At 40.1% G+C, this 11,625-nt stretch overlaps 2 protein-coding genes across 2 annotated transcripts; both read left to right on the plus strand.

Moving 5' to 3' along the window:
* The first annotated feature begins 3,303 nt into the window (after window positions 1–3,303).
* Window positions 3,304–7,723, plus strand: LOC137201053 (perforin-1-like). Its single transcript, XM_067615901.1, has 5 exons — window positions 3,304–3,501; window positions 4,813–5,390; window positions 5,551–5,689; window positions 5,798–6,009; window positions 6,325–7,723. Exons 2-5 carry the CDS (start codon window positions 4,858–4,860, stop codon window positions 7,199–7,201), a joined length of 1,761 nt encoding a protein of 586 aa, XP_067472002.1. The 5' UTR covers window positions 3,304–3,501; window positions 4,813–4,857; the 3' UTR covers window positions 7,202–7,723.
* A 482-nt stretch (window positions 7,724–8,205) lies between these two features.
* LOC137201052 (perforin-1-like) lies at window positions 8,206–11,566 on the plus strand. The gene is made up of 5 exons (XM_067615900.1): window positions 8,206–8,347; window positions 9,203–9,775; window positions 9,958–10,096; window positions 10,200–10,411; window positions 10,546–11,566. Exons 1-5 carry the CDS (start codon window positions 8,322–8,324, stop codon window positions 11,423–11,425), a joined length of 1,830 nt encoding a protein of 609 aa, XP_067472001.1. The 5' UTR covers window positions 8,206–8,321; the 3' UTR covers window positions 11,426–11,566.
* Window positions 11,567–11,625: the final 59 nt, after the last annotated feature.

Consider the following 11,625-nt stretch of genomic DNA (forward strand, 5'->3'; position numbering starts at 1 on the left):
ATGTTGGAGTATTTGTGTCCAGGAGGTTGCTGGTTTAAATCAACATATGGGATGGGAAACTATGGCAACTAGAGATGCCATTATTAGTCGATTAATTGCTGAGTCAAAATTAATTGGAAACTATTTTGATAATCGACCAATCATTCGATGATTTTAGGTTCTAAAATGTGAGATTTCTTGGTCTTATGTGATAGTAAATAGAATATTTTGGGGATTTTGGACATTTAATGGCGTCACCTTGTGCTCTGGCATATTGTGATCAGTATTTTTCAGTTTTCTGGTAGTTTATAGACCTTAAAGTTAGTCAATAATTGATCAATTCTAAAACTAACATTTAGTTGTATCCCTAATATCAACATTAGGCTCTTAATCCCAGCTGTCGTGTATTATGTAGCATGTAGCAGCAGATTGCAGTGGTAGCAGGTCTGAATATGTTATTTTAAATCTTCACACAGGTATTGACGCAGGGCGTTAAGCTCAGCAAGACTGTGCAAACTCACTGTTCAGTTGAATTTAAACAAAAATACACAGACAAATATTTGCCTACTGGCCTGTTTACAGTGTGTTTGTATCCAGTCAACAAGTCCTCCTATGCTGATGTGTCAGTTAGTGTATGGTAAAGTTTGCATAACGTGAGAACAATGGTGAATTAAGACCGTAAAGGTGAACACGAGGCCTCTCTACAAGGCTCGCTAATAATGCAGTAACTATGCTAGTTAGTGCATTGTTTCTCAAAGTGGGGTCCGGGGACCCCCAATAGTCCTTGAGGGTGATCCAGGGGGTTCCCCAGCAAAAAGGGGTGTAATTTATTGTCACTATAATTCCATCTGTAAGTACTGGCAGAATGTATGACTCTTTTGATCATTGGGTTCATACACTTTCTGTAATGAAACATCTAAAAGCATAACAGATGGGCGACTGTGGGACAAAATCTTATGAGATGGGGGTCCGCGGTCTAATTTGTGTCAGTTTTGGGGTCCTTCATGTGAAAAAGTTTGAAAACCATTGAGTTAGTGGTGCAAATTCCCTACAATATTAACAATTAACAAAACTATGCAAACCAACAGACGTGTGCTGCACCTGTTGACCTGCAGCTGCCCACACTGACTTTTATTTTTTCAGCGCTCAGACTTTTATTTTGAAGGCGAACTCTTTCAACTTCCGGTCCTGCTTTGCTTGACTGAGAGTAAAATGCCAACACTGACTGAGCTGTAGCTGCCTTCAAGACAGCCGGAAATATTGCAATTATCACCTGAGCTCACATGAATGATGCACAGAAAAAAAAACAGTAATTACAGCTACAGATGTGTATTTCTTTGTGTAGGAATATTACAATTACAGATAAATAAATGAGGTCAGCCCTCCAAAAAAGTTTCAAAACTCCTCAGTGTTGAATTTTCTGAAAACTATTATTATCCCATAGAAACAAACACTGTTTATTGTATAATTATGGAATATGCATATAAATTATGGGAGATTTTCATTATAAGGAAATCAGTTTCCTCATAAACTTCATGTTGGCCTCTGATGTGTTGTTGTAGGTGGAGGTCATTTCACTACTGTACTCAAACAGAGTGAAACAATGACAAAAAATGACCATCCTCATGAATGAGGTGTTGTCATGGCGCTCACAGTTGGATGCATCCCTGCTGGACATTGATTATTATTCACATACTGCAATACACACAGGTGAAGAACATCAAAGGCACACTGCCAATCCATCAAAAAGACAATTTATTGTTGGGAAAAAAAACTTGTCTGTAGTCTGAAACCTGCAGGTCTGCAAATCCAGACACGTGACAATATAAATGCAATGCTCAAATTCATGCTTAGGACTTCTAATTTCAACAAAACTACTATTATTACTGCACATAAGACACAGATCCTAATGAAGACAGCCCGAGCTTGGAAACTGAAGATTCCGAGGAGGACTTGAAGGCAGCAAGTGACGCAGTGTAATCCTCTAATGGGAGAGGGCTGTCGAGGATCTGGATGAATCACACCACCTCCACCTCTCACCCCTCTCTGGACCGTATGACATGTGTCCGCCTACAACCTCACTTCAGTGGGCCTGTGACAAAGAAAGAAAAAACAACCTTTTTCTAACATGTCACATGTGATTCAGACTCCCAGTTCAACAGAGAAGGAGGAATAATGATAAAGTTTTATGTTTAGATCACATACGCACACATTACATGTCCATTACACACATTGCAATGTTTGCAATTTTTTAAATAGTTCAGAGTAAAGAGTAAAATAAAAGTACTAATACAGCAATGTAAAAATACATAAGTATTATGAGGTTGATGTAGTTAAAGTATTGCAGTAAAAGTAGTGGTTTGGTCCCTCTGACTGATATATTATTATATATGACATCATTAGATTATTAATAGTGAAGCATCAGTGTTAGAGCAGCATGTTACTGTTGTAGCTGCTGGAGGTGGAGCTAGTTTCAACTACTTTATATACAGTTAGCTAGTTTAGTCCAGTGGTTCCCAACCTAGGGGTCGGGCCCCTACAAAGGGTCAGCAGATAAATCTGAGGGGTCGTGAAATTATTAATGGGAGAGGAAAGAAGAAAAAACAAAGTTCTGATACACAAATCTGTTTTCAGTTTCTGGACTTTTTCTCTAATCTTTGATTTTTGGTGAAATATTGGATCATTTGAACATTTATTGAAATGAAAGCATGTGAGAAGTTTAGAGGGAAAAATCACTATTTGGTGGAGCTGTTAACAACTCATAGACATGTGAAATGTGACCCCGACTACACACTGCTTTTTATAAGACGTCTAAAGCTAAAAAAAAAGGTTGGAAACCACTGGTTTCATCTTTAACAATGTGTTGTATTTTAATAGCTTGTTATATTATCCATTGTGTCAAATCTTCATCTGAAAAGTAACTAAAGCTGTCAAAGTCTAAAGTAGCATCAAATACTCAAGTAAAGTACAAGTAGTGCAAAATTGTACTTAAGTACAGTACTTGAGTAAATACACCACTATTCCTCTCCTGCTTGCACTACCGCTTCGTGGATCTCTTAGTGCTGATATAAATATATTTTTAATGTTTGAATGCATGCATTTTCTGCTCTCTGTTTTATAATATTTTACTTATTCTATTTTGAAATTAATTTTGTTTAGTATCTATAAATATATAACATTTTTATATGTTAAAACAGTCAGGCATGGCTATACCCTGTTTGTGTACTTTCATTTAGACTCTATTCATTTTCTGTACCAGTACCTGGTGAGAAATTATTAAGTGTGACAGTGTCTTGTTCTCACCCACAGTGGCCACAGCCCTCTCACTTAGGAGAAATGACAGGTTTACTTTGAATGGATGAAACTGTGAAACCTCTTTTATTTCCTCTCCTTTGCCCTCAAAGACCACCATCTTCTCACCCCCTCCTCATCATGTCCTGCCCTGTTTACCTATAAATACAATGTGCTGATATCCATGTTCACATTTAGTTTCATGCATGCGGCGTGAACAGGAAAGAGAAGGTGAGTCTCTGCTGATTTGCTCGTTTTGAAATATTCTCTAACTTCGAAGATATTTGAAAATATATAACCATCTGTGGGTTATCTAATAATAACTAATAATACAGCACCTTTCTAAAACAAAATTACAAAGGGCTTCACAGTAAAACAAGGAATAAAAAAAAAAAATTAAATCCAAAATGTACTAGGATCATGCCAGAGCATCTCAAGTAGCAATCAGGCTCATAGAAAGTTAGCAGATCACAAATGTAAGCAGGCGCCCGCCTATGCAAAACTTAAAAAACAAGCGGTAAAATCTTGCAGTTCATTCACGTGTTAAAAGCGTGACATCGTTTTGTATAAAGCTGGAGTCTTTAGATGACTAAAGTGCATTGCAATAGTCAAGTCTAGACATGACCTAATCTTTGGTTCAAAGTGAAAACAGAACTGCGCCATTTCAGTCACCTGAGCATCAGAAAGCAACTCAGAGTGAAAAATCATGCCTAGATTAAGTGCTCTTCATTTAACTGCAGTAAATTTTTGTATATCCGACTCTTGATTTCAGCAAAGCAATTTATTGTGATGTTCAATTGTGTATCATCCACATGACAGTTATTTAAATGAAGCGAAGTATGTGAATAAAAGAGGACCCAGGATAGACCCCTGGGGGACTCCACAAAAGAGAGAAGTGCGGAAAAAAAAACTGTAACAGAGAAGGATCTATTGGACAAATAGAGATAAACAAATCCAGAGCCACATTACTGATGCCAACGTAGTTTTTTCAGACAGCTGATTAAGACATTGTGGTCCACTGTGTGGAAGGCTGAGCTGAGATCAAGGAGAATTAAGATGGATTACAAGCCGGCATCGGCAGCGAGCAGTAAGTCATTGGTGACCTTGACCGGAGCAATTTCAGCGCTGTGTGGAGAGTGAAAGCAAGATTAGATTTTGTTGTTGTTCAGGAAATATATCAATTGTGTAGAGACATTTTTCTTCATAAAATATTGGATAAAAAAGGCAGCTTATGCCACTTACATGTCATATTGGAGTTACCATAATTACCAGTTCCCCACCTGTAAAAAGCATTCTGGCCGTAAAACTTGGAGACTGGGATTTTTCTGAAAGTTCAGATATACTGTAAAGTGCCTGAAAACCAAACAAATGTGTACACCTTTTGTCTGCTAAAGTCACTGAAGTGACTGAATTTGGTGTTAAATTATTTAGAATTTGGTTTAAACCTTTTCATTGCTGCTTCAAAGCGGAATTAGTAGTAGTTTAGTCCTGTGCAACAAGTAACTTGTTCGTGTTTTTACAACTGAAATGTTTCTTTTTCAGGTTAAACCATCAGTTTGCATCCATCACTCAACAAGAAACATCAACATGTTTCTGTTGAATATTTGCATCTGTGCCGGCCTCATGCTGTCCCTGCCTCAGTGTACGGATCAATTACGCACATACGGGACACCCAAACAGTGCCTAGAGGCAGAATTTGCTCCAGGTACCAATTTGGCCGGGGAAGGCTTCGATATCACAAAAATGGAACGTAAAGGGGCCTTCGTGCTCGACATGAATCACTGGGAACGAAAGGACAAAACATGCACCCTGGTTACCAACCCCTATATGGAGAACAAAATGCAAAAGCTCCCCTTGTCAGTGGTGGACTGGAGGGCAAAGCAGTCCTGCAGCGTGAAAGTGGCGACTGAACTCCACAAATCCAGTGAGTCTCTACTCACTTCCAGCATATCTTCTGTTGAAAACAACTGGAAAGCCGGTTTAGATCTTAGAATAGGAGGAAAAGGTGCCTCGTTCATGCTGGCTGGCACCAATTCTAAATTGTCTGAATACTCCATGGGGAAAACAAAGAGTGACAGGTACAATTTTGCAACCCAAAGCATGCACTGTGAGTTCTACAGGTAAGAAAATGAGAGCTTGAATTGACTTTTTTTTTCGGCACACTTGCACACATAAATGCAATGAACAAAATGAATGAACTTCAATGCTTAAATGCAATACTATTATATATTTGTTTCATTCTGGTCTGTCTTTTTTTGTCTTGCATCTCACTGGAAACAGTTACCGAGTGTCTGGCAATCCCAGCTTGCATAGAGAATTTCAAACAGAAGTGAAACAGCTGCCCAAAGTCTACAGCGCTGAAAGCAAGCAACAGTTTTACAAACTGATTGACAACTTTGGAACCCATTACATTACCAAGGTAAACCAAAAGGATGGCGTGGTTGTAAAAAAAACATTTACACAACAGTGAAATTATAGAAAACAACAAATATACTTGTGCAGAAGGTGTTTAAATATATCTTTCCAGGTGAAAATGGGAGGAAGTGTTAATTCTGTGACCAGCGTCCGAGAGTGCAAGGCCGGCCTGGAGGGACTCACTGCAGAGGAGGTGCAGATGTGCCTGGAAGTTGAGGCGTCCGCCACTATCCATGCTACATTAAGTACTCAATCAAAACACTGCAAGAAGGATGTCCAGAAGTCAGACAGTAAGTCAGCGTTCTCCAGCCTCTTCAATGACAGGTACAGAACCTTTTTCTTATATATTTTGTCAGAAGTGTTCTATTATTTTTTATGCTTGATTAAGTAATTTCTTTTAAATTGCTATTTTTAACACTAATAGGGATCAAAATTTCATCAATTTTAATGCACGAATTGAAATATGTAAAATTTTAAAATGTCTTGTGAAATTTGTGATCAAACCAAACATAGTGTAGACTGTGAAAATTATGTACAGCAATATTAATTCCAGTTCATGCATCAGAGTTAGACATCCTGTTGGCCTCTCTTGTGTTAATGTACAGCTCTCAGTTGTTACAACAACTCTCTTCTCTACAGGTTCACAGAAATAAAGGGGGGCCACACCACCGAGCCAGACCTTCTCTTCTCTGCCGACAAAAATCCATCAGCCTACAAGGAATGGCTGAACACGTTACCAAACAATCCAGACATATTCTCATATTCCCTGGAATCGCTGCACGAGTTACTGCCTCTCGAAAGCTCTGTCCGGAGTAACCTGGGCTCAGCCATTAGCCATTACATCCTGGAGAAAGGCCTGATGAAGAACTGCAACACCCGCTGTCAGACCGGCATCATGAGCGACCCGAAGGATCCCTGCGTCTGCAAATGCCACAATAACCCCGGTGTAACCCCAGACTGCTGCCCGACCCGTAAGGGCATGGCACGGGTCATCATAACTGCACAACGGGCAACTGGTCTTTGGGGAGACACTACCTCTGCCACAGACGGTTACGTGAAAGTGTTCTTCAACGGGCCGTTTTGGCGTTCTCCTGTCATTAACAACAACAACAACCCGCACTGGAACATGATTGTCGACCTGGGCACCCAGGATGTGTCATCAGGACCTAAAGTGAAATTTGAAGTGTGGGATCAGGACAGCGGCTGGAACGACGACCTGCTGGGAAAATGTGAGCGAAGTCTGTCTGCTGGAGTGAAAACGGATCTCTGTTACCTGAATCACGGCCAACTGTTCTTCAAAATGGATGTGAAATGTGCTCCGAATCTGGGCGGACCGCTCTGCACAGAGTATAAACCTTCACCTATGAGTCAAAGTCTGCAGAATCTGTATGTGTCCCGTCATGCCCACCCTATTCCAAAGGCCATCCTGTTAGAGATGGGTGTGTTTGTGAATGAAACAAGCTCAGAGAGCAACCAGATTCTTCCTGCTGAGAGCAAAAAGGTTGATTTGATGTAATACCTGCATTTGGCTTTACTGAGGCTTATATTCAAAGTGTTACCAACATTTTTTGCAGCATTAAAGTTAAGATGCATTATCATAACTGTTACCCCTTATTAAATCTCTACTGACCAAAAAAGATGAGATGTACATCTGTGAAGGAAGAATTGACAAAGTGGCTCCAGTTCAGGAAACTTCATATTTCCTGTGTTCAATTTTTATTTCAGTTTAATCTCTATTAAGGTCTCAATGAATTTAAAGTAAAATAAGATTTGTGTTTTGAGTATTGTCAATGAAGATTAGATACACAAGATCATCTAAAAGTTCCTGCAGTTGTTGAAAAGTGACTTTGATTTTCTTTGCATTTCTTTTTTGCAGCTTAATGCTTCTATACAAACATCTATAAAATGTACTAGTATGTTTTATACATTTTAATCACATGTTTTGCTTTGTGGATTTTTGACATGATGTTCAACTCAAATTTCTAGTAAGAGTAAAGGAGAGAGAAGTGAAGAATTGAACATAAAGCTTTATGTTTCCATGCAATTTTGTTGCTTCATATTCATAAATAAATCACTTTATGTGTAAAAGTGGTCAGATTCTCCTATTTTAATGCCTTCATTTGTTTCTCTTTCTTTAATTTAGATTCATTTTCTCCGTATTAGTATTTGCTGCTGAACCAGCCCAATTTTCTCACTGATATCACTAAAATTTTTTTTATTTTTTTCATTTCCTATATTATTTCTGCATGCCATATCCATTTATTTAGTCACTATGTGTTCGTGACAAATGTAAGAAATTGATTATTGGCGTTTAACAAGCTGATTTTCTTACTTAGTATAGCCACAGCCCACCACTTCAGAGAAATGATAGGTTTGTGGTCTTTCATTCGTTGCTGACTGGAAAGCCAGTCGTACTTTCATGTTGTCACTATATATTCGAATTTGTCAACAGACCACCAACTCCTCCCCCTCAGTTCTGGGTATTTTCAACATCGATGAAACTGTCAAACCACTTTTTTTCCCCTGCTCTCTGACGACCACTGTCACCTCACCCCCTCACCACCTCCTGTACTGCTTTTTTTTTTTTACTTTCAGACACAAAGCACTGATATTTATGCTCACAGTCAGTTTCACACATGCGGCGTGAACAGCCGAGGCAAGGGTAAGTCAAGACTGATGTACTCATGTTAAAATATTCTTTCACATTATTTAAATATACGTAGCACTCTGTAAGCTTAAAATATATGTAGAACTCTGTGAGGTATTTAATTTTGTTTTAATCTTGAGTTGTTTTGCTTGGAGTAGAAACTGTTTATTGCTGTGTCAGTGAATAACTCTATAAGCAAAGCAGTTATTCTTCACTGCCTTTGTTACTGCTGCCTGTCAATCAGCAGAATGCAAAGAAAATGGATACCCACAGGTGCAAACATTGCTATAAAGTGGTACTAGTAGTTGAAAACTCTGCAAGGTACCTTTAAAACCATTGGATGTCATATTTTCTAAAAATAGACTCCAGTGAAAGTATAATATAATAGGTCTTAAAACAGGACCTTGAGGTACACCACGAAAAAAGAGGAACAAGTTAGAAAGTGTTACTATTCGTAACTGTTTCCTATTTGCTTGATAGATCAATATCAGACCACGAGGCCTTACCCTGAATGCCAACAACGTGAGCGAGATCTTATCAAAAGCAGCAGAAGGGTCTAACAGAAAATAAAAGAACGTAATTTTCACAGTCTGCAGACAACATTAAGTAATTTGTTACCTGTGGGAGAGCAGACTCATCCATGTGGTGAACCCAGAAAACTGAGTGGAATTTATCCAAAATGTCGTGGTCTACGATCTAAGGTCTATCACTGCATGTTTGAAGGAGGATGGGACATAACAACCGAGTAAAAAGGGGGTTTATTATGGTTAAAACACTGCCCCAAAATGTAAAACACTTCTTATTATTACTGTATGTCTAACTAGCTTTACTTGCTCATGTTAATTCAACTAAAAAAATTTTTTTTTTCAGGTTAAACCAGTTTACATCTATCACCCAACATAACGTCAACATGTTTCTGTTAAATATTTGCATCTGTGCCGGCCTCATGCTGTCCCTGCCTCAGTGTACGTATCAATCATGCACAGAAGGGAAACCCAGCCAGTGCCTAGAGGCAGAATTTGCTCCGGGCACCAATTTGGCCGGGGAAGGCTTCGATATCACAAAAATGGAACGTAAGGGGGCCTTCGTGCTCGACATGAATCACTGGAAACGAAAGGACAAAACATGCACCCTGTGTAGCAACCCCTATCAGGAGAACCAAAAGCAAAAGCTCCCCTTGTCAGTGGTGGACTGGAGGCCAAAGCAGTCCTGCAGGATGAAATTAGCCACTGCGCTCCACAAATCCAGTGAGTCTCTGCTCAGTTCCAGCACATCTTCTGTTGAAAACAACTGGGGAGCCAATCTGGATGTTAATGTGGGTAGTAAAAGTGGCTCGTTTATGCTGGCTGGCACCAATTCTAAATTGGCTGAATACTCCATGGAGAAAACAAAGAATGACAAGTATAGTTTTGCAACCCAAAGTATGTCCTGTGAGTACTACAGGTAAGAAAATGTTTATTATACTATATTATAATATTTATTTGTTTGTTTGTTTTTTCAGCAAACTTGCACAGATAAATGCAATGAACAAAATGAATAGACTTCAATGTTTAAGTGCAGTACTTTTTATATATTTGTTTTATTCTGGTTTTTCTTTTTTTTGTCTTGTATCTCACTGTAAACAGCTACCGAGTGTCTAGCAAGCCCAGGTTGCATAGAGAGTTTAACATAGCAGTGAATCAGCTCCCCAAAGTCTACAGCCCTGAGTACAAGCAACGGTTTTACAATCTGATTGACAAATTTGGCACCCATTACATCACCAAGGTAAAGTAAACCAAAGAAAACAGACAGCAACTTTATCAACCCCCCCACCCAAAAAAACAGATTGTGTGAAATTATAGACAATAACGCATTTTGACTGTTTCAGGTGAAATTGGGAGGAAGTGTTAACTCTGTGACCAGCATCCAAGAGTGCAAGGCCAGCCTGCAGGGCCTCAGTTCGGAGGAAGTGGAGATGTGCCTGGAAGTCGAGGCGTCCGCCAGCATCAAAGCTGAAATGAAGACCCAAGCAAAACACTGCAACAAGGACAGTGAGAAGACGGATAGTAAGTCAGCGTTCGCCAGCGTCTTCAACGACAGGTATGGAACATTTTCTTGTGTATTTTGTCTTCTATTCACTCGCATAATTTGACTGGAAACACTCCTTTTAAATAACTATTTTCAGCACCAGAAGAGACAAACTGGGTCAACTGAAACAACCTTTTTCTCTACAGGTTCACAGAAATAAACGGGGGCCACACCACCGAGCCAGACCTTCTCTTCTCTGCTGACAAAAATCCATCGGCCTACACAGATTGGCTGAGCTCATTATCACGGAATCCAGACATAATCTCATATTCCCTGGAATCGCTGCACGAGTTACTGGATGCCAAAAAGCCTGCCCGGAAGAACGTGCGCTCTGCAATTAGACATTACATCCTGGAGAAGGGCCTGATGAGGAACTGCAGCGCCCGCTGTCAGAACGGCAAGAACAACCCGAGGGATCCCTGCGTCTGCAACTGCCACAATGACCCCGCTGTAACCCCAGACTGCTGCCCGACCCGTAAGGGCATGGCACGGGTCATCATAACTGTACAACATGCCACCGGTCTTTGGGGAGACCACACCACTGCCACAGACGGCTACGTGAAAGTGTCCTTCAACGGGCAGATGGTGCGGCGTTCTCCTGTCATTTACAACAACAACAACCCCCACTGGAACATGATCGTCGACCTGGGCAGCCGGGATGTGTCTGCGGGACCTAAAGTGAGATTTGAAATGTGGGATGAGGACAGTGGCTGGGACGACGACCTGCTTGGAGAATGTGAGCAATTTGCGTATGTGGGAGTGAAAACGGATCTCTGTAACCTGCAGCACGGCAGGCTGTTCTACAAAGTGGAGGTGACATGTGCTCCGAATCTGAGCGGAAAGTCATGCACGGACTATAAACCTTCGCCTATGAGTCAAAGTCTGAAGAAGCTTTATGTGTCCCGTCATGCCCACCCTATTCCAAAGGCCATCCTGTCAGAGATGGGTGTGTTTGTGAATGAAACAAGCTCATACAGAAACCAGAGTCTTACTGCTGAGAGTCGAAAGTATGATGATGTGATATGAAGACCGTCTACGGCTTTAATGTGGCTCACATAGCAACATTACTCTTTTCATTTGGTAAACTGATAAGCTGAAGGCAACTCAATATTAGGAAAATGCTATTGCTCACTTTACAGTTTCTGTATATTGAATGATTTGTGTTTGCTAATGCAGGCTTTCTACAATCAACATGAACAAAAAGAGTCATGTCACTGAAATGTATT

The sequence above is a fragment of the Thunnus thynnus genome, chromosome 17, assembly GCF_963924715.1.
Source record: "Thunnus thynnus chromosome 17, fThuThy2.1, whole genome shotgun sequence".
NCBI lineage: Eukaryota > Metazoa > Chordata > Actinopteri > Scombriformes > Scombridae > Thunnus > Thunnus thynnus.